The sequence below is a fragment of the Manis javanica genome, chromosome 17 (assembly GCF_040802235.1).
Source record: "Manis javanica isolate MJ-LG chromosome 17, MJ_LKY, whole genome shotgun sequence".
In the NCBI taxonomy this organism is placed as follows: domain Eukaryota; kingdom Metazoa; phylum Chordata; class Mammalia; order Pholidota; family Manidae; genus Manis; species Manis javanica.
In genome coordinates, this window is record NC_133172.1 from 3,309,807 (window position 1) to 3,330,980 (window position 21,174).

The following is a 21,174-nucleotide window of genomic DNA, read 5'->3' on the forward strand; positions in this document are numbered from 1 at the left end:
CCGACTCTGCCCGAAGGAAGCCGAAGCGGAGGCCCCGCGGCCTTCACGGGACACCGCCTTCCTCCGAGCCCGAGGCTCCTGGACCCGCCCCTTCCGAGCCCGAGGCCCCGCCCCCGGGCGTTCGCGCGGCTGGGCAGCTGCGGGTCCCCGCGCGGCCGCTTGCTTGTGCTGCCGGGCGCCCGGTTCCGGCTGCTTCCGCGCGCTGCCCCCAGCCTGACGGGCCGCGGACGCGGCCCCGGACGGAGCAGCTCTGAGGGAGGCGGGGGCGTCCTGGGCGGGGAGGCGTGGTCGGACCGCGGACCTGCCCGGAGGGCGGGAGCCGGTAGCAGGTGGGCCTGGGTCGGGGCGCTGAGGCCCGGCTGCAAGCGGCGAGGGCGGCGCAGGGAGCGCGGCCGAACCAGGGGTGGCGTAGCCGCCCGTGGCTTTGCTGTGGCCGTCCGACCCGCGCGGGGTGCGCGCAGCTAGGGTGGCTGAGGCTGGGGGGGCCAGCAGGATGGGGATCTATCGGAGCCTACGATAGAGGCGCACGGTGGAGGCCTGGGCTCCTCTGAATCCTCCCCAGGAGGAGCTGGGGGTCTGGAGACGCGGGTTCTCAAACGGAGGAGCTGGGGTTCTGGATCCTGCAAGACGGGGGGGCGCTGAGAGGTCTGGAATTCTGGGCTCTCCTAGGAAGGGCCCGGGAGAGGGGTTATTTCTGGGTTCTCAACGGAGCGATGCTTAGGGACCTGGGTCCTCAAGAACACGGGAGTAGCTTTGATTTCTGCGTTCACAAAGAGCGGGGCTGGATTACTGGGTCCTCGAAGAAGGAGGGGGCTGGGCAGTCTGGTATTCTGGGTTCTCAACAAGGGGGCCTAGGGGTGGGTTGGATTTCTCTATCCGCAAAGGAGGAAGGACCCGGAGGTTCCCATCCCTCTGTTCCGAGGGGAGAAACAGAGCAGAGGACTCCAGGATCCTCCACAGCTGGAGGCCGAGGGGCAGATTCCCTAATCCTCGACGGGGGAGGGGCTGGCCGCCCCCGTTCCTGGGCTCTCACTACTAACCTCCGCCCTCCCCCAGGCCATGTCGCCCGAAGAGTGGACGTATCTAGTGGTTCTTCTTATCTCTATCCCCATCGGCTTCCTCTTTAAGAAAGCTGGTGAGTCAAGTTCCCTCCCCAGTGGAAAATAACGGGGTGGTTGGGGCGGCAGGGGACCCGCTCCCCGGGAAGGTTCCAGGCTTATGCTCCCTTCTTCCTGCAGGACCTGGGCTGAAGAGATGGGGATCCGCAGCTGTGGGCCTGGGGCTCACCCTGTTCACCTGTGGCCCCCACACTTTGCATTCTCTGATCACCATCCTTGGGACCTGGGCGCTCATTCAGGCCCAGCCCTGGTGAGGATTGCGGGTGGGGGAGGCAGGGGAGGCCCAGCCGCAGGAGGCAGCGACCTGTTTCCTCTTTGGGTCTTACTGGTTCCTGCCTCCCTCTCTGGGTGTCTCTCACTTATTTCTGATTCTCTGTGTCATCTGCTGTTTTTCTTCCTCTTCTGCCTTTTCCTGGGTCTTGTCCCCGTGTGTCTTTCCTGGTCCTTAACACACAGGTCATGTATTCAGGAGAGAAGAGGAGGATGCCCGGCTGTTGGGCCTGCCGCCATTCTTATCCGTGTACTCTCTCTCTCCCTTCTCCCCTCTCCCAGAAAAAATGAGGATTGCAGGGCTTCACCCTGAAGCTTCCCTTAACCCTCCCCTCCCTCTTTGCTGTTTGGGGGCATTCCCATGTGGCTGTCTCCCCTCTCCTGCTGTTTCCCGTCACGCTCATTCTGCCCCCCTCCCCGCATTTTCTGTCTCTGAACGCGGGGGAGGGTTTGCAGCTAGAATTTGGGGGAGGTGGGGACCTCGAGGCTGGGGCCCCGCGCCCCGCACAGCGGCCTCTTGCCTTCGCCCCCAGCTCCTGCCACGCCCTGGCCCTCGCCTGGACCTTCTCCTACCTCCTGTTCTTCCGCGCGCTCAGCCTGCTGGGCCTGCCCACCCCCACGCCCTTCACCAATGCCGTCCAGCTGCTGCTCACACTGAAGGTCAGCCTCCGCTCCGGCCCTCCCTGTGTGCCAGCGGACCTCCCCAACTTCACCTCCTCGCAGCCACTCCCACGGGGGCTGGGGACGGGACTTTTTCTCCCACAAGTCCACAGGCTTTGCCCTGGGGCCGGTCTTCCCCGCTCAGCACCAACCTGGGGTAAGGAAGTGCGCAAAGTAATGTACCTGTAGGTGTTTGGAGTTTGTGGTGTGCTGAAGGCCACGCCAAGCGCTTACCAGTATTTCTCCTTGCATCTTTGTAGCAAGCCATTTTGCACAAGAGGAAAACCAGCTTTGCGGGGAAGGCACTTATCTGAGGGCACAAAAGCAGGACACCCACTTCTGGCTCTAAATTCCCCAGGAAGATGGGTGGAAACATTCCCAGGTCCCACCCCAGACTAAAGACATGAGTTGCTACTGTGTGCTGGGATCTGGTGACATGTCTGTGGGCAGAATGGTCCTGCAAGGTAGCGAACCGGGTCTCTTCAGTGTCCTGTGTCCCCAGGGGGGTTCAGGAAGAGGCAGGAGTTGGTTCGCTAAGGGAAGAGTGGGAGAAAGCCTTTCAGAAGATGTAGGGAGGGTGAGTACGGGAGCAGGCTGGGCCTTACGACTTGGCATCAGCCACGGCGCCTCTCGCCGAGAGGAGGAAGGTGAACAGGCATCAGGGGCCGGGCCTGTGGGCCAAGGTGAGGAGTTCGGACTCCTTCCTGTAGGGCCCGCAATCCACTGAAGAGGGTTTTTGGTTTGTTGCCAGAAGAGGTAATGTGACCAGATTTACATGTTTAAAAATACTCGCTCTGGAGGCTGAGAGACTTGCAGCCAAAGGGGCAGGGTGGGTTGTGGGAGGTCTCCTTGGTCAAAGTCCAGCTGACAATCGGACGGGTGACGCAGGCTGTCAGTAGGCCACTGAGAGCCCCTGCAGGAAGCGCTGCATTGAGGATAATGTGAGGAGTGCTTTAGAACAATGAGCAGGATTTGCGGGAGCCACAGGGAAGTGCAGGAATCCTGGGCCAGCTGCAGGGGAGCCAGGGCCCAAGGGATGAGAGGGGGCCAGGCAATGGCACCTGGAAGGAAATGTGTAGAGCTATGCGCCTTGAGATCCATCAGGGGTCACGGCCCAAGGTGGTCTCACAGGGGAGTGAAAGCTCAGCCCTCGCCCTGCCTTCCTCCACCTGCGCCTGGGGCACCCTGTCAACTGACCCCAGAGGAAACTGGGTCTGTGTGGGAAGGGCTGGAGGCAGAATGAAAAGGACAGACTTGAGAGACCTAAGGGATTAGGCTTGGGGAGCAAGAAAGGTCTCTAGCCTGAGCAATTGGTTGGGTGGTGGTGGCTTTTGCCTAGGGTAGAGATGGAGAGGACCCACTCGGGGGAGTGGGTAAATTCATGTCCCACTTTGAACGTATTAAATTGGGGGTGCCGGCAGACAGCTGGGTTTTGATGACTAGAGGCAACTTGATGAATAGATTCGGGGCTGCAGGGAAAAGTCAAGACCAGGGGTATGAGTGCCGAGTCTACAGAGCCAGGAACACACGTAGGAGGATGATCAAGGCCCAGAAGTGGGCCCTGGGGAGGCCAGCCAGTGGGAGGCACAGAGCGGCCATTACCCAGGACCCTAGATGCTCAGAACTGCCCTGGAGTTGAACCTTGTTGCGCACAGCAGCATCTGGGCTGCCGAGGGGGGGAGTGTGAGGGCAGTGGGTGTGCGGAAGGTGCCAGGGGCTGACCTGTCCTCTGCCCCTTCCTCCAGCTGGTGAGTCTGGCCAGTGAAGTACAGGACCTGCACATGGCCCAGAGGAAGGAAATGGCCACGGGCTTCAGCAAGGGGCCCAGCCTGGGGCTGCTGCCGGACGTGCCTTCTCTGATGGAGACACTCAGCTACAGCTACTGCTATGTGGGGATCATGACAGGTGAGCAGCTGCCCAGGCCTGCCTCCCGATGGTCCCTGGGCTCTTGAGGAGTGGAGAGCAACCATTCTCAGCCTAAGTACCTCCTTGTAGTATAGGGGGAATGAACAGGAGATAAAGGAGAAAAGTTGGGTATAAACCTATTGTTCTGCTACCTAGGGACATAGGTAAGGGCTGCTCCAGCCAATCCAGATACGTGCGGCTTGTGGTCCCTTTCTGGTGTTGGAAAACATCTTTCATTAACTTTGAACTCATGGAAGATTCTCATTTTTACGACCACTTTATTGAGCTGTAATTGGCATTCACCCACTCAGAGCCGCCTCCGGCGCCCCAGTGCTCAGTAGTCACAGTTGTGCAGCCATCTCACCCTGAGGTTATACGATTTCCTCACCCCTAAGAGAAATCCTGGCCCTTTAGTCATCCGTACCCCCACCTGCAAAACCTCCGTGCCCCCAGCCCTGAAAACTACTGATCGGCTTTCGATCTCTATGGATTTGCCTATTCTGAGCAGTTGGGAATGGCGTCACACACTGTGCGGTCTTTCTGGGACACAAGGGCCTGTAACACCTGTCACTTCTGCCCCTCCCCAGTGCCCCCTCCTCCGCCAGGCCATGATTTCATACAAAGTGCTGTCCTGTCGCCTGAGAGTCTGCCCCTCTCTCTCTGGGGTCTGTCCCCTCCCTCTGGCTTTCACACCTCCCATCGCTGCCCCCCGAGCCCCCAAGTCTGACCCGCTGCCCTGCATTCCACCACAGGTCCCTTCTTCCGCTACCGCACGTACCTGGATTGGCTGGAGCAGCCCTTCCCAGAGGCTGTGCCCAGCCTGCGGCCCCTGCTGCGCCGCGCCTGGCCGGCCCCGCTCTTTGGGCTGCTCTTCCTGCTGTCATCGCACCTCTTCCCACTGGAGGCCGTGCGTGAGGACGCCTTCTACGCCCGCCCGCTGCCCGCCCGCCTCTTCTACATGATCCCCGTCTTCTTCGCATTCCGCATGCGCTTCTACGTGGCCTGGATTGCTGCCGAGTGCGGCTGCATTGCCGCTGGCTTCGGGGCCTACCCCGTGGCCGCCAAAGCCCGGGCCGGGGGCGGCCCCACCCTCCAATACCCACCCCCCAGCAGGTCAGGCAGCGTGAGGGAGGCTGCCCAAGACCCGGCAGGCCCCATCACCGTGGGCTGGCCCTGCCCTTAGCAGGCAGGGGAGTGGGGAGCAGGGGGGCAGGCCTGTTGTTCGCAGAGTGTTCCCCTTGGCCAGTGCAGCCCGCCCCCTCACACCCCCCGTCCTAAGGAGTACTGATACCTGCGGACTGCCCCTTGTTGATAGCACCCGTCACCCCATGGATGGTGAATTGCTCTCTCTTGCTGGAAAAGGGAAGGAGGTACCTTAGCAACCATGTGCTGCCCCTCTGTTGCCATGGAAGTGTCACCCCACTAACCCGATTGTTCCTGGTTGCTTGGGATACCATCTTTGGGCTGTGATGGGTAGCCCCTTGTTACTAGGGAAACAGTTCTCTAGCAACTGGACCACCTCTCTTTGCTAGGGAAGCAGGTTCCCTAGGAACTGTGAGCTGCCCCTTCCTGCCGCAGGCCGGCTCTTCGTTGCTATGGAAACGGCAGCTTGGAAACTCCCTCTCTTGCTAGGAGCCATTGCCCTGCCACGGCCCCCCCATGGGATGTCATCACATAGCCTGCAGGTGCCCTCTGTTTCTAAGGAAATGGCATTCCTGACCCTGCTGTCCTCTAAAGGAGGGTGCACTGCCCCTGGCAAGCTCAGGCTGCCTTCCTCCTGCTGCCAAGGAAACCCCTGGACCCTGTGGGTGACCTTGTTGCTAGTAATGTGGTTCCCCTTGCTCCTTCATTGTGAGGTAAGTGGCACTGCCAGTAACCATGGGCTGTCCTGTTGCTAAGGAAGAATTGCTCATGTTGCTAGGGAAATGACACCCCTAGCAACCAGGAGTGGCCTGCCCCTCTGTTGCAGCAGCCATGGTGCGCCTTCCTCCTGGGCTGGATCTGGGCTGGGGGAGCAGCCCAACGATGTAAATTATGAATCGCTTCTCCCTGCTAGGGCCATCCCCCCCTAGTGTCATAAGCTGCCATGGGTCAAGGGGGACGTGGTGCCCCCACGAGAATTTAAGGCAGTGCCCTATAAACTACGGGCAGGCTCCAGTTCCTAGAGGGGACATCCCACAGACAGTGACGAGCAGGAATCGAAGGCTTTTCCAAGCCTGCTGGGCCCGCTCCTGATGGATGGCTGCTCTCCCGTTACCAGAAGCCACAGCAGTTCATGCGGGCCGAGGTGGTTACCTGATGCTGGGGGTGTTGGCACCAAGGACCCAGGAACCATCAAATTGCTGGAGATGGCACTTCTTGAGCAATCATACGTACTAATAGCACGAAAGGCCCTTTCCAGAAGCTTTTCCAAGCATCCTAGGCCTTGTTGCTAAGGAATGCCCTTTCTCTAGCAACAGACCGTCCAGGTGTCCTGTGGGCTAGGGCTCCTCCCTAGCAACTGCAGTGTCTGGCCGCTTAGAAGGGGCCACACTCTGAATATCCTGAGCCCGTTTGCTGAGGAATGGCCTTTCCCCAGAATCCAAGACCAGTGCAGGGCCCGGCTGCTGAGGACTTGAGCTTAGCAACTGTAACCCCTCAAGGCTCACTGGCTCTTCTGGGCCCATTACTAAGGGCAGACCCCCAGTCTTGGTGAACTGTACAGCTGTCCCACAAAGGCAAGGCTCCCTCCGGGCTACTCTGCCCTGTTTCCCCAGCAGACGTGACAGCCAGAGGGCTGCTGCCTGGCCACCCTCCCTCCTTAGCGTCCGGGGCTGGGACAGTAGCGGCTTCGGGAGGGGCCTGGCTGAGCTGCGTGTCTGTCCCCCACCCTCACCCTCCACCCCCCAGTCCGGAGAAGGCGGCTTCCCTGGAGTACGACTATGAGACCGTCCGCAACATCGACTGCTACGGCACGGACTTCTGCGTGCGCGTGCGCGATGGCATGCGGCACTGGAACATGACGGTGCAGTGGTGGCTGGCGCAGTACATCTACAGGAGCGCGCCTGCCCGCTCCTACGTCCTCAGGTGAGCCCGGCCGGGGCGCTGCCCAACCGCGTCTCCCAGGAGCCTGCCTGGCTGGGGCTGCGGTCCTCGGGGCTGCAGCGCTGCGTCGGTGTCTCCCGGCGGGCGGGCTGCTCACTGGCGGAAAGCAGTGCGCGAGACCAGGTGTGAGGTGTTCTCGTGACACCTGGCAGGTGAGCGCTGGCCACACGGTAGCATTATTGTTCTTAGCTCGCCCGATATTCTCCAGTGGAGGCTTTGTGCCAGGCGTCATTATTGTTACAGCCTGAGGAGGGGGGAACTCATACCCCCATCTGACCGAGGCTCAGGGAGGTTAGTTGCCGGAGCCACCAGACCCAGGTCAGGACGCATCCTGACAATGAAGCTGGCGGTGATAGCATCCCCGGAGCCAGGCTTAGCAGAGGCGGGATGTCATTTATGACTCGTAGGTCTGCTGTGGTGGGAGGGGGCAGGAGAGAAAGCAGGGGGCAGATTTGGAGGCTGACCCGGTGGGAGGTGAGGGGCCAGGTGGGCATAAGGAGCAGCAGCCCGGGAGTGGAGGGACCTCAGAGGTGAGTCAGGGCTTGGCACACACCAGATGTTGGGCGTGGGAGACAAATGAAAAGTGATGCCTAGGGCATGAGGGCTGAGGGCACGGAAGGGCCATTTCCCTAGAAGGGGGTAAGTGGCAGGAAGTTTTGGGAGCGGGTGGGTTGAGGAAGGAAGACTTGGGTTTAGCCTCAATGACTGTGGGATGACATCAGATTTCCAGTGGGCCACTGGGTATGCAGTTAGTCGTGTGCCCCACGCACGATGGGTAAGGCTGGGGTCAGAAGAGACACTTGACCATCATCAGGTGCAGACAATACTTAAAGCATCAGGTTGAAGCATAGGGGTGTTTGGGGGGGTGCCCACATCCAGATGGGAACCCAGGGTGGTTGTGCTGCACCCTCAGGGCTTTTAGCAACACCTGGCGATGGTTTGGGGCATAACCGGGGCATGTTCCGGCATCTGCATCCTCACCCTTGTGCGATGCACGGGTCAGCCCCCATGCACAGAATGACCCCAGTGTCGGTAGTGCTGAGATTGAGGAACCCTGGTGTAGACCAGGGACGACGACGAGGAGTAGCACAGACACACGCAGCCAGTGAGCTGCAAGGGCAGTCGGGATGGTGTTCCTTCCCGGAGGGAGCCAGGTGCTTCGAGGAGGCATCCTTTGTGGCAGGCAGTGCCGTGCGCTTCAGTGTGGTGGAGGCAGGCCCGACCACTGGGCTGTGTGTGATGGAAGGTCTTTGGCAGCTGACTGGAGCAGCCTGAGTGTTTCGGGGGGGAGTCAGTACCTGTGGACAGGGAAGACCCCCCCACTCCCAGGCCACAGTCCTTGGCCAAGCCTCCTGTGCCCTCCGTGGAAAGTGGGGGTCAGAGTCTGAATCTGTGGGTCTTCAAGAGATAGCATTTTGGGGTCCATAAGGAGATGGGTCTGTGGTTGGAGAGTTCTGAGTGTTCATGGATGAGAATTTATAGTCCTGGACCCCCAGAAGAGGAAGTGTCTGAGGGCTTGGCTTTATGGGTCCTGAGGGAAAGGGGTACCAGAGGGGTTAACTGGGTTCCCAAAAAGAAAGAATTCCCAGGTCTGCGGGAGGAGGGCTGGGGGCCTGGGCCTCCGGGTCCTGATCCCCAGCCCCTCCCCCAGGAGCGCCTGGACCATGCTGCTGAGTGCCTACTGGCATGGCCTCCACCCTGGCTACTACCTGAGCTTCCTGACCATCCCGCTGTGCCTGGCCGCTGAGGGCCGGTTGGAGTCGGCCCTGCGGAGGCGGCTCGGTCCTGGGGGCCAGAAGGCCTGGGACTGGGCACACTGGTTCCTGAAGATGCGCGCCTACGACTACATGTGCATGGGCTTCGTGCTGCTCTCGCTGGGCGACACCCTCCGGTATTGGGCCTCCATCTACTTCTGCATCCACATTGTGGCCCTGGTGGCCCTGGGGCTGGGGCTGGCTTTGGGTGGGGGCGGCCCCAGCCGGCGGAAGGCAGCGTCCCAGGCCACTGGCCTCTCCCCAGAAAGTCTGCGAGAGGAGTAAGCGCCACAGCACCCCTTCCGCCGGCCAACGGCCCCTCGTCCCCCCACCCACTGCCAGCTTCTACCCGGGAATTCTGTGAAGCAGGCTGCTGTCTCCTTCCCCAGAAAGAGTCCTTAGCTTGGCGAGAGGCCTGGAGAGGATTCCCACGTGCCCAGCTCAGCACCCTGCCACTGGTGAAGTAAGGCTAGGGCGTCCCCTGCCTGCGGGCTCCAGAAAGTCACCTTTCCCTCCTGTAATCAGGATGTCCAGGCAAGAATCTCCCTCTGTCCCTGTCCCAGCCTCCAGGTATTCAGAGACAGCTTCACTAACCCCCAAAATGCTGTGGTTTCTTGGGCAAATCTCCTTTCTTTGGCCCAGGGTGTTGGGGGAGGCACTGCAGGTCAGGTTCTGGGAGCGGGGAACCTCTTCCTTGTGGCTTTTGCACCACTTTTATCTCAGTGTTTCAAACGTGACCCTCCCATTTCATAAAGGGGAAACAGGTGCCGGTGAGCAGGCCTCTGGACTGTGGTCTTGCTAATTCCGTCTGAGCCACTGCAGGGTCCCAGCCCTCCTGCCACACACTTGTCACCTGAGACAGAGTTGAAATGTATAAATTTCTCTAAATAAAGTGTTACTCAAAGACTGTGTGGGTGACCAAGCCGTGTGCCCCTGCTCCGCTCCCAGGAATCACACTGCCATCTGTGAACTTAAGCTGCTGGGACACCTTTCAGGGCAGCTGCCCCAACAGATAGCCAGGAATGCACCGACCTGGCTGCCTGGCCCCGCCCCTCCCTTACCTGGGGCAGGCCCCGCCCCTCCTTTACCTGGGGCAGGCCCCGCCCTGCTGGCCGCTGGACACGGAAACGGTCGCGACACAGCCGCGCCTGGGGCCATGGAAGAGACCTCGAAGTGGGAACCAGAGGCCTGGAGCCCCTCTGCAGGGTGGCCAGCTTCTCGGGAATCCAGGGCAGGTGGGGAAGCCTGGCGGTTGGGCCCAACCCCCCAGGCTGGCGGAAGTGGTGGGCGAGGTGGAGAAGGGATCCCTGAACGGGGGGCAGAGGGCAGAAGGGGCGGGGGGCTCGATTCCTGGGCTCTTGGAACACACGGGAGGCAGAGACGGGGCCTTGGTAGGAGTGGAGACCCACACTCATCTCGGGGGCTGGGCTCGGATATCTGGGGAGCACGAGGGGCCGGGCTCGGAAACTCCTGAAGTGGAGGAGTGGGCTTCTCACCCTGGGGGCCCTCCCCCGGCTGCTTCTAGCCCCTGCCCTCCTGCCCCAGGCCCATCCCTCTCTTCCGTGCTGAATGAGCTCCCCAGCGTGGCTACCCTCCGCTACCGAGGCCCCGGGGTGCTGCCCTGGGGGGCACTGGAGGACGAGGATGGAGAGGGGCGCACCCAGGCGTTCGCCGAGGGCGCCCAAAGGGAACTGCAGGACCCCCACCCCTCCCGGGAGCTGCCCTGGCCCATGCAGGCTCGACGCGCGCACAGGTGAGGCCCCGCCCCCGCCAGGTGAGGCCGCGCGCCGCCCGCCGGGCTGTCGGCTCCTGTCCTGGGCGCTCTCCGTCTGTGTCCGCTCCGACGCCAAGGAGGCCCGCCGTCATGGCTCCGGGACTCACTCACTCTCTCCACTTCTCCGTGTATGAAATCTGTTCATAGTTCTCTCCTCTCTGCTCTGTGTCTGTCTCCGCCTCCTCTGCAAAGCCGGTCGCTTTTTACCTCTTCCCTTGTCCCACCACGTGACTTGTAGGACTTGGTGGAGGACGCACATTCTGGGCCTTTTGCTCAACAGTTACATGTTCCCCTGCTACCCGAACACAGAGCGTTCCCATGAAAACTTCCATAAGCCCAAGTGTTGCACAGCTTTCCCCTGCTTTCTGGAAGTTCGCACCAGGATACTTCGTTTTTACAGAAGACCTGCGTTAGTGGGGTCACGGCTTTTTCCGAAGAAGTGAATCCTCTCCGGATTTCTTTGAGTTACTGAAGACAGGTGCTAACGTAGGTCTTTCATGAAAAAGAGGTGACAAAATGCGAACTTCCAGAAAGCGGCCGTAACCTGTATCCCGCAGTTCTAGCAGGCACAGCAGAACCTCAGAAGCCAGCCCAAGGCCCTTCCCAGAATGGGGCCCTTGTGATGCGCAGGCAGCCCTGGAAACCCACCCTCTTTTCCTCCTACAATCTTGACACCAATCTGGTGGCGGGGGGGGGCGGTTCTCCCCACACCACCAAGCTGGGCTCCCGCACCGGCGGGGTGCTCTTCAGTTACTCCGTTTGGGCACTGTGTGCCTGCCCGCAGGGTGAGGGCTCACCCACCCCACGAGACTGCCTTTCCGCCAACGCTGCTTCGGATGCCGCCGCGGGCCCAGGGGGGCATCTGTGTATCTCATAGGTCAGAGGGCCCCACGAGCCCCTTTGGGTTCAACTAACTTGTTAGATGGGCTCACAGAGCTCAGAGAAGCATTACCCATAGATGGCTGGTTTGTTACAAAAGGATGGAACTCACGACAGTCAGATGGCAGCAGTGCACAGGCCCGGGGACGGGGAGAGGGCGCGGGGCCCTCGTGCTCTCTGGGCCGCTCACCCCACATCTCCGCATGCTCACCACCCTGGCAGCTCTCCGAACCCCATCCTTTCGGGTTTTTATGGAGGCTTCGCGACACAGGCGTGATTGATCCACTCATTGGCCATTGGCAAGTGAGCCCACCTCCAGTCCCTCTCCGCTCCCCAGGTCAGGGGGTGGGACCGAAAATCCCCGCCCGCCAAGCTCTGGGTTGGTGCCCCTGGCAACCAGCCCCGTGCTCAGAGGCTTTCCGGGCGTCACCTCAGTAACATAAACTCAGGTGCGGTTGAAAGGGGTTTGTGCTGAATTATCAAGACACCTTTCTCGCCCTCACCACTTAAGGAAATTCCACAGGTTTTAGGAGCTCTGTGCCGGGAGCAGAGGCGAAGACCAAACACACGTCTTATAAATCACAATGCCACACCTTCTTTTCCCGTTTCTTTTTTCACGTTTACTCTGTGATGGTGTCTGCCTACAGCAGGTGCGCCAACCGTGCGGTAGAGTCACGGGGCTCTCCCGCAGCGAGAGACCGGGCAAGCTGCGCAGTGTAGCGGCCCCAGGGGCTCCCGCGGCCCAGCCCTGGCACCCTTCTCCCCCAGCCCCTTCCCAGCCTTTCGCGAGGATCGCTTCCTCGCTTTTCTGGATGATTTTCCACCCGTGCGGGCATCCCCCAAGAGCAGAGGGAACGCGCTGGCTCGAGACCTTTGTGTAGACGATTGCGCCGTGTTCATGTGGTGCCCGGCCTCGCGTGCCCAGCCCTTGCTGCCTCCCCTGGTCGCTAGCGAGTATTCCGACTTAGGGATGTACCGCGGTCTGCCTCCTGGCCCTGCTGTCGGGCTGTCTCCGCATTTGGTTGGGTTCCATTTGGGGTTGCTGGGCCCCTCATTCTCTGTCTCTGACTCTGTTTCGCTCCCAGGCAGGGCCAAGCTAGGGACCAAGCGGCTCGTGGCTCGGGATCCAGGGCGGCCCACTGGACCCTGCTGCTTCGGAGGTCCAGGCAGAAGATGCGGGAAGGCTTGCGCGCCTTGCAGCCCTGGTCGTGGACGCTGAAGAGGATTGGGGGTGGGCTGGGCCTGGGGCTGGGGTTTGGGGGCTGCTGGCCTCCCCAGTCTGAGGGAGGAGGGCTGGGGGCCTGGACCCCTGGATCTGAGGGAGGAGGGCCCGAATCAGACTAACCCCGCTCTCTGCCGCCCCCTGCAGGCCAGTTCGGCGCCGGCACCGCGTCCTACTTCTCGCTGCTGCGCTTTCTGCTGCTCCTGGAAGTTCTGGCCTCGGTGCTGAAGGCCTGCATGACGCTGCTGCCCGCCTGGCTGGAGGGGGCACCCCCGGGGCTCCCGGCCCCGAACACCTCCTCGCCCTGCGGCTCCTACAGCCCCGGTGCCCAGGGCCTGGTCACCTTCCCCACCCATCTCTTCAACTTGCTCTCAGGAGAGGTGCGTGCCCCGTCCCTGGGGGATGCCCCCTGGGCCCCGGGGCCCTCGGTGCCCCCCGATCCAGGCTGCCCAGCCCCATGGCCACCCTGCGCCTCCTTTGTCTCTGCAGGGATTTCTAGAATGGTCTCCTCTGTTCTACGGGTTCTACCCGCCCCGCCCGCACCTGGCCGTCTCCTACCTGTGGTCCGTCTTCGCCGTCGGCCTCCTCTCCCTGGGGCTCATCCTGCATCGGTCAGTGACACCGACACCCGGACCCGCTCTGGGATCCCTTTCTCTCTTTGAGTTGAAATGGAATTGTAAAAGGCTTCATCGGTGCTAAACACCAGAGAAAAAAGATGGGTAGATTCTCCCTCCTTAGAGTCTAGGGGGGAATGTAAGATGTTAACGTGAGAGTGAATTGATTACACTTTTTCTGAGTCGGGGGGAGAGTGCTTTATGGAGAACAAGCAGGTGATTCATTCAACCCACATATTTCTTGAGCAGCTGCTGTGTGCTAGGCATTGTTCTAGGCAGTTGGCAAAACTGATAGAACAAACAGAAAGCCGACAGTGTCCTGTCAACTTGATCACGCCGACACTTGATCAGGGGAGACAGGTGATCAACAACACGCTGTAAGTGAGTCAGTTTCGTGGTGTGTTAGCCAGGCCCCTGGATACAAGCGGAGCAGGTGAAGTATTGGGTCAAGCAGATAACCGGGGAAAGAGTTTTCCAAGCAGAGGTTACAGAAGGAAAGGCAGGGGGCACACTGGGGCCCAGCAGGGGTGCAGCAGAGGGAGGGGGAGCAGCAGGAGCGAGGCCCACACTCTGTAAAGAATTTGGCCCTCCTGGGGGACATGGGACTTAATGGCACGTTCTTGAGCAGATCACCCTGATCTGATTTAGGCTTTAAAAGGAGTCCTCTTAGCTCTGTGGAAGAGAGAGGAGTCCGGGGAGGGAAAGAGAGCGCGTGCAGGAGAAAGGGAGACAGGAGGGGAAGGAGGGAGGGGGCTTAAGAGGTGAGCAAGGCAGCAGAGGTAGGGGTGTGGAGGCTGTTGCAATAAGGCAAGCGAGAAACCGTGGCGGCTTGGACCAGGGTGGAGACAAGTGGTCAGTTTGGGATTTTTTTTTTTAACATTGAATTTCTCACCACCACCCTGCTTTATTAAGATATAATTGACACACATAATGCTGTGTAAGTCTGAGATGGGCAAGGTGTTGATTTGATGTATTTCTCTGTCAGCTCGCAGTTACCATTCCTTTTGTGGCAGGAACATTTAAGATCTCTGAGCAACTCTCAGGTGTACTATACAGTATTGTTAAGTGTTTTCAGAATGCTGTACATTAGACCCCAGGAATGATTCATCTTATAACCGGAAGTGGGTGCCCTTTGGACAACATCTCCCCATTCCCCGCCCCCAGCTCCTGGTAACTACCATTCTCTGTTTCTATGAGTTGAACATTTTTTGATTCCACAAGTGAGATCATACAGTATTTGCCTTTGTATTTGATGTATCTCACTTAGAATAATGTTCTCAAGGTCCATCCATGGTGTGCAACTGGCAGGATTTCCTCTTTTCTCGTGGCTGAATAACATTCCATGGTGTATATGTACCACATCTTTAAGCATTCACCTGTTTACACACACCGAAGGTGTTTCCGTATCTTGGCTATTGAAAATAATGCTGCAGTGAACATGGGTGTGCAGCTGCTCTTCGGGATACTGTTTTCATTTTCTTTGGATAATTACTCAGAAGTGGATTTGCTGGATCATGTGGTAAATCTGCTTTTAATTTCTTGAGGAACCTCCCTGCTGCCTTCCACAATGGCTGCATCCATGTACATTCCCACCAGCAGAGCAGAGATTCCTTTCTGTCCGCATCTGCTCCGACACTTCTCTCCTTGATGATGGCCATTCTAACTGGTGTGAGGTGGTATCTCACTGTGGTTTTGATTTGCGTGTCGCTGATGATCAGTGATGCTGAGTGCCTTTCCATGTACCTGTTGGCCATCTGTATGTCTTTGGAAAAATGTCGATTCGACTCCTCTGCCCATTTCTTTATTATTTTGTTTGCATTGAATTGTATGAGTTCTTTATATTTTTTGGATATTAATCCCTTGTCAGATATGTGATTTGCAAATATCTTCTCCCATTCAGTATGTTGCTTTTGCGTTTTGTGGATGGCTTTTTGCTGTGCAGAAGCTTTTTGGTTTGATGTGGTCCTGCTTGTTTATTTTTGCTTTTCTTGTGCCTTTTGTGTCATATCACAGAATTGTTGCCAAGACCAGTGTCAAGGGACTTTTCTCTTAAGTTTTCTTCTATGAGTTTTTCAGTCTGAGTATTTATCCATTTAGAGTTAATGTTTGTGAGTGGTGTAAAATTGGCGTCCAATTTCATGCTCCTGCAGGTGGCTCTCCAGTTTTCCCAGCACCATTTATTGAAGAGATTCTCTTTTCTCCATTGGATATGTAGGTTTCCTTGTCAAATATTAGTTGACCAAATATATTTTTATTTCTAAAATAGCACATCCAGAAAAATGCACAAACCAAAGGGTACAGCTTGCTGCGTTCCCACCTATATCAAGAAATGGAACACGTCCAGCCTCCAGAATATATTTTGAGAGTGGAGCCCGCGGGATTCCCTAATAATTGGACGTGGGGCGTGGTGCAGATGGCAGTTAAGGATGGCCCCAGGGCTTTGGCCTGAGCAACTGGAAGGGCAGCGTTGCCATCTGCTGGGATGAGGAGAGCTTGAAAAGAGGTTTGGCAGGGATCCGGGAAGGGCACTTGGTTGGGAATGCTTGATGTCGCCCTGCCTTGGACCTGGGAAGGGAATGTTGAGCAGATGGGTTCTGAAGAGGTGTCTGGACTGGAAACACAAATGTGGGACTTGCTGGCACTCAGGCAAGACTGGGAAGGGACTGCGGTCAGGAAGGGAACCAAAGACTTAAACAAAAAAAGTACAGTGTCTCCTAAATGCCAGGCACTGGGCCCAGGGATACCAGCCTGGGGACCACCCCCCCAACTTGTGCAGCTTACAGTTCAGTAGGGGAGGTAAATGTGAGGAGGCTGAGAAGCCACGTCATCGGTCACAGTTTGGGAGCAGTACTGCGGAGAGAGCACACGAGGTCGTATGGTCAAGATGGCAGAGCAGGGACCAGCGCTTTTCTTTTTTTTCTGATATAATAGTAAAGGCTGAGTAGGAAATATTTTAATCTCTTCTGACCATACCGTCTCTGTCTCAACCAACCCCTGCTGATGTAGGGCAAAAGCAGTGTAGACAGTTTGAAAGCCAGTGCATATGGCTGTGATCCAATAAAACTTTATTTACAAAACAAGATTTGGTCCTTGGGCTGTGGTTTGCTGCCCTCTGTGATAAAGGATAATGGATGGAGATCCTCATTAGGTGGAGTGGTCAGTAAAGGACTCTGAGGTAACCTGCTGGGGGAGACCAGAGATGAGAAGAAGCCACCCAGGTGAACAGCCCAGAAACTGGCATTCCAGGCAGAAGGAACTGCAAGTGCAAAGGCCCTGTGGTGGGAAAGTGAAAGGCCAGAATGAGGAGCAAGAGGGACAGGATTCGAGCTTTGAGAAGTGGGCGGGGGCCGGATCAGGTGGGCCCCGGCTGGCTGCGCTGTGGAGGAGCCCAGACTTCAAGAACATGGAGTAGCTGTGGAGTCCGTTTTAAACGGGAATACCATCCAGTCTGCATTAAGTAGAAGGCTCCACCAGCTCCAGGGCAGAATGGATTCCGAGAGGGCATGGGTGGAAGCAAGGAGACCAGGTGGGAGTCCTCTGGGGGCGCCCGTGAGGGAGACGGCGGGCCTGGCGTCAGGGCGGCGCGCTGGCGTGGAGGCTCCGCCGCGACCGCTGCCCTTCCCCTCCCTCGGGCTCCCCGTCCCTCCTTGGGCCCTCGGCCCCCTCTCTCGAGTCCCTTCACAGCGCCCCCTCCCCGCCCGTCTCCGAGCATCTGTGCTTCTTTGGGTCTTTCTACCAGAGACCTGCTCTGCGTGTCTGTCCTTCCCTTCTGCCCTGCATCTCTGATTTCCTCCTCTAAGATCTCTTGTCCCTTGTCTCACGGAGCCCTTGTCCCCCTTTCTCTGAGTCTCTGTCCCTTTGGGGGTCTGTCCGTCTCCCCAGGGTCCCTGTCTCCTGGGTCTGTCCCTGTCTGCCGGGTGTCTGTCCCCCTGGGTCTGCCTCTGCGCCTCTTGGTCTTTCGCTCCAGAGACTGAATGAATGTGTCTCCACCAGTTTCACTCTCCCCCAGGGAGCAGGTCTCCAAATGCCCAAGGTCTTAGGGTGCCTTTTCGCTGTTCGCCCCATAAAAGTGCTGCCCCTCTGTTCCTGACTGCCCTGCTACACCCCGTCTCCCCTCTCTTAGCTCGGTGTCCGGATTGAAGCAGACGCTGTTGGCCGAGTCGGGGGCCCTGACCAGCTACAGCCACCGGGTGTTCTCCGCCTGGGACTTCGGCCTCTGCGGGGACGTCCACGTGCGGCTTCGCCAACGCATCATACTTTACGAGTTGCAGGTGCGCTTAGGGGCGCGGCGGGCGACCACGGAGGGACCAGGGGGCGGGGCTGAGGGGCGGGGCCTGGAGCAGGGATGGGACTTCGGAGAGATGCTGGGTGGAGCTTTCTTGTAAGGAGGCGGAACTTGGGCAATGAGAGGCCTGGGAGGCCACAATAAGGATACCTGAGGTCAAAGGGTACAGTAACTAGCAGTAGGAAGGGGCAGGGCCTGAAGCTCCCTGATTCACTGGTTCAAAGAGATGGGTATGGCGGGATTGGGCTTGGTAAAGTAGAAAAGGTCTCAGGGGGTGGGGCTTGGGGGGAGCCTGAGGGGGGCGGGGGGTGGAGTGCTGGGCGGGGTCTGGAGGGATGTGGCCAGGAGACAAGTGGTCACCTGGAGGGCCCTGGCGGGGTAGGGACAGGATTGTAGAAGTCCGTGGGTGGTGCTGTATCAGGTCAAGTTAAGCGGGGACTCTGGACCACCACCGGGCCTGGGGGAATGGAGCCCAAGAACTCCTCTCCGGCGTCAGGTGGAGCTGGAGGAAGCCGTGGTGCGGCGCCGGGCCGCGGTGCAGACCCTCGGCCAGCAAGCCAAGGTGTGGTCGGTGCGGGTCCTGCTCAACTTGCTGGTGGTCGCGCTCCTTGGGGCAGCCTTCTACGGCGTCTACTGGGCTACGGGGGCCACCGTGGAGCTGCAGGTGTGGAGGGGCCCGGAACCTACATTTGCAAGGGTTGGAGGGACGCAGTCTGTGATTCCTGGGATCTTAGGAGGGGTGGGGAGATTATGCGGGACCGCGGCCTTTGCGGGGCTGGGGAGCACGTTTAGCACGGTCCCTCCAGGACCCCACAACCTCTTTGCGCCACCCTCCCTCCCAGGAGATGCCCATTGTCCAGAACATGCCACTGCTGAAGCTCGGGGTGGATTACCTTCCGTCCATCTTCATCTCAGGGGTCAACTTTGTGCTGCCAGCCGTGTTCAAGCTCATTGCCCCGCTGGAGGGCTACACTAGGAGCCGCCAGATCGTTTTCATCCTGCTCAGGTTCCAGCCTTCAGGGCGGGGGTGGGGGTGTTGGCCAGGCGGTATGAAGGACATGGGTTCTACACAAGACCCAGAAATCCCCAGGATATGGGATCCAGTGAGATCTGGATTCAAATGCAGACTCCGTCACGGAGCTTCAGCACCTTCTGTGAAATGGGCAGAACTGTGAGCGCGTCCCAAGCAGGAGAGGCCTGGCGCGTCGGGGACGCTTGGTCAGTATTGATTCCCTTCCTGTCCCTTCCCCTTGCCAGGACCGTGTTTCTCCGCCTGGCCTCCCTACTGGTCCTGCTCTTCTCTCTCTGGAACCAGATCACTTGTGGGGGCGACGCCGAGGCTGAGGAGTGCAAAACCTGTGGCTACAACTACAAAGAACTTCCGGTGAGGACAGCCACAAACCCTGGGCCCTTGTAGGAAGGAGGAGCTGGCCCTGCCTAGACTCCCGGCTTAGAAGGAGTAGCTCAGGTTGCTAGAACACCTTCCCCTTTGAGGACAGGGCTGTGGATGTTTGAAAAAACTGGGGACCCCCAAAGTACCGACAAGGTCTCATACGCTCGCGGCTTGGAGACTCGATGCTTTGAGCCTCCGGTTGCCTGGGTCCTTCCTGAGGTCTTCCCGACCCCGGTCTTCCTTCCGCAGTGCTGGGAGACTCGGCTGGGGCAGGAGATGTACAAACTCCTGCTCTTTGACCTGCTGACTGGCGTGGCCGTCATGCTGCTCATCCAGTTTCCACGCAAGTGAGAGCTTCGCCCCTTGACGCGGCCCCGCCCCTCTCCTTCCCAGGCCCGCAGACCCCGCACCCGCCATTAAGTAGCTACTTCCCGCCGACCCCCGCCCCGCCACCCATCACTTCCGCCCCTCTGGCCCTCAGGCTCCACCCCCAGGCACGCCCCCTCCGAATCCACGCCGTCTTTCCCGCTTCTCTGATACAGACTTCTTACTGGTGGGCGGGACGGTGGGGGCGGGAAGCTGAATCGGCCCGCCCCGCCCGCAGGCTTCTGTGTGGCCTCTGTCCCGGGGCGCTGGGTCGTACGTTGGGGACCCAGGAGTTCCAGGTGCCCGACGAGGTGCTGGGGCTCATCTACGCGCAGACGGTGGTCTGGGTGGGGAGTTTTTTTTGTCCTTTACTGCCTCTGCTTAACACGGCCAAGTTCCTGCTGCTTTTCTATTTGAAGAAGGTAAGTGCGGAGGGTTTCTGGATCCTGGGGGAGGGTCCCGGGCTACTGGATCCTGAGAGAGATGGGGTCTGGAGGATTGGCTCCTGGATGTGGAGGAAGGGTCTAGGGATCTAACCTTTAGGTCCGAAGGCAGAGGGGATCCAGACCCCTGGGTCTCGTGGCGGGATGGGACTGGGCACTCCTGGATCCTGAGGGGCTGGGGCCAGGACTTCACAGTGGCGAAAAAGGGCAGGCTGTGTGGCTCGGCCTCTCGAATCAGATTCCGCCCTTCCCCCACCAGCTCACCCTCTTCTTCACCTGCTCTCCGGCCTCCCGCACCTTTCGGGCCTCCACAGTGAATTTCTTTTTCCCCTTGGTCCTCCTCTTGGGTCTGGCCATCTCCGCTGTTCCTGTGCTTTACAGCATCTTTCTGTAAGTGTGAGAGACGCCTGCCTCCTTTCTCCCCCTCCCTGTGCCCTCATCCAGGGTGTGACTCTGTGTGACTCTTGGCCATCTTTGAGCTCTGCCTGCCTCTGTATTCTTTAGGATCCCGCCTTCTAAGCTGTGTGGTCCATTCCGGGGACAGTTGTCCATCTGGGCCCAGATCCCCGAGTCTATTTCCAGCCTCCCTCAGACCACTCAGAATTTTCTCTTCTTCCTGGGAACCCAGGCTTTTGCTGTACCTCTTTTGCTGATCTCCAGGTGAGGAGGCGCAGACTCCTGGTTCTGAGTTTGAATGTGTGTGATCTGGGGGCCCTGCTGCCTGTGTCGGAGAAAGGAGGGGCTGGGGGCCTGGACTCCTGAGTCTGACGGAGAAGGGGCTGGGTGTCTGGCTCCTGGATCTGAGGGAGGAAAGCCTTGGGGGTCCAGACCCCTGATTTCTAAGGAGCCATAAGTTGAACGTGTTCTAAGAGTTTTGGGGTGTGGCTTCCATTCCTGTTTGTAGCATACTAATGGTGTATACCGTGACCCTGGCTAACTCCTATGGACGCCTCATCTCTGAGCTCAAACGCCAGATAGAGACGGTAATTCAGGCCGCGTACCTGGGAAGGGCCCTGGGGAATATGGAAGGCACATGCGGGAGAAGGTCTCTCTCACCTCCGCCTCTCTTTACCCTTTCCTGCAGGAGACCCAGAACAAAGTCTTCCTGGCCCAGCGAGCTGTGGCACTAAGCTCGGGCAACGGGGCTTTTTGAGCGCCCGGCCTCACTCAGACCTAGATCTGCATCAGACCCTTTGTAAGCCTCGGCCACATCATCAGAAAAGTGGGACAACTGGAGGAGACCCCACGCCCTTCCAGTCTCAGGACTGGGAGGGTTCCAGGGCTCCGACTACTAAGGGAACCCTGCCTAGTATCAATAAACGCAGCTGAATCTGTTGAGCGCTCTTCCAAACTTGTGTCCGGAAGCCGCGAGCAAGGTTTCTGTGAGACACAAGCCAATCAAAACAT

The 21,174-nt window shown here is 58.8% G+C and overlaps 2 protein-coding genes across 7 annotated transcripts; both read left to right on the plus strand.

Annotated features, from left to right (window-relative positions):
* The first annotated feature begins 66 nt into the window (after positions 1-66).
* MBOAT7 (membrane bound acylglycerophosphatidylinositol O-acyltransferase MBOAT7) lies at positions 67-9,698 on the plus strand. 3 transcript variants are annotated; one of them, XM_017671150.3, is made up of 8 exons: positions 67-329; positions 1,057-1,135; positions 1,239-1,368; positions 1,922-2,048; positions 3,794-3,953; positions 4,706-5,066; positions 6,843-7,019; positions 8,689-9,698. In XM_017671150.3, exons 2-8 carry the CDS (start codon positions 1,060-1,062, stop codon positions 9,074-9,076), a joined length of 1,419 nt encoding a protein of 472 aa, XP_017526639.3. In that variant the 5' UTR covers positions 67-329; positions 1,057-1,059; the 3' UTR covers positions 9,077-9,698. The 3 variants fall into 3 exon arrangements, with proteins under 3 accessions (XP_017526639.3, XP_017526640.3, XP_017526641.3); XM_017671151.3 differs by lacking the exon at positions 67-329 and adding an exon at positions 364-451; XM_017671152.3 differs by lacking the exon at positions 67-329 and adding an exon at positions 482-645.
* A 118-nt stretch (positions 9,699-9,816) lies between these two features.
* On the plus strand, positions 9,817-21,102 carry TMC4 (transmembrane channel like 4). 4 transcript variants are annotated; one of them, XM_017671146.3, is made up of 15 exons: positions 9,817-10,026; positions 10,337-10,544; positions 12,530-12,675; positions 12,814-13,046; positions 13,156-13,277; positions 17,404-17,551; positions 18,062-18,229; positions 18,408-18,571; positions 18,823-18,949; positions 19,208-19,305; positions 19,563-19,746; positions 20,027-20,157; positions 20,272-20,427; positions 20,672-20,750; positions 20,852-21,102. In XM_017671146.3, the coding sequence occupies exons 1-15, from the start codon at positions 9,948-9,950 to the stop codon at positions 20,918-20,920; spliced, it is 2,112 nt and encodes a 703-aa protein (XP_017526635.2). In that variant the 5' UTR covers positions 9,817-9,947; the 3' UTR covers positions 20,921-21,102. The 4 variants fall into 4 exon arrangements, with proteins under 4 accessions (XP_017526635.2, XP_017526636.2, XP_036881675.1 ...); XM_017671147.3 differs by lacking the exon at positions 20,672-20,750; XM_037025780.2 differs by lacking the exons at positions 20,027-20,157; positions 20,272-20,427.
* The last annotated feature ends 72 nt before the right edge of the window (positions 21,103-21,174 follow it).

What these genes read in the sequence shown, in the direction of transcription:
- MBOAT7 (XM_017671150.3), top strand. Translation starts at nt 1,060, where the DNA reads ATGTCGCCCGAAGAGTGGACGTATCTAGTGGTTCTTCTTATCTCTATC. An exon ending in CTTCCTCTTTAAGAAAGCTG is followed by an intron (nt 1,136 to 1,238) that starts GTGAGTCAAGTT and finishes TTCTTCCTGCAG; the next exon opens with GACCTGGGCTGAAGAGATGG. An exon ending in CTCATTCAGGCCCAGCCCTG is followed by an intron (nt 1,369 to 1,921) that starts GTGAGGATTGCG and finishes CTTCGCCCCCAG; the next exon opens with CTCCTGCCACGCCCTGGCCC.
- TMC4 (XM_017671146.3), top strand. Translation starts at nt 9,948, where the DNA reads ATGGAAGAGACCTCGAAGTGGGAACCAGAGGCCTGGAGCCCCTCTGCA. An exon ending in GACGCTGAAGAGGATTGGGG is followed by an intron (nt 12,676 to 12,813) that starts GTGGGCTGGGCC and finishes CGCCCCCTGCAG; the next exon opens with GCCAGTTCGGCGCCGGCACC. An exon ending in TCATACTTTACGAGTTGCAG is followed by an intron (nt 17,552 to 18,061) that starts GTGCGCTTAGGG and finishes CTCCGGCGTCAG; the next exon opens with GTGGAGCTGGAGGAAGCCGT.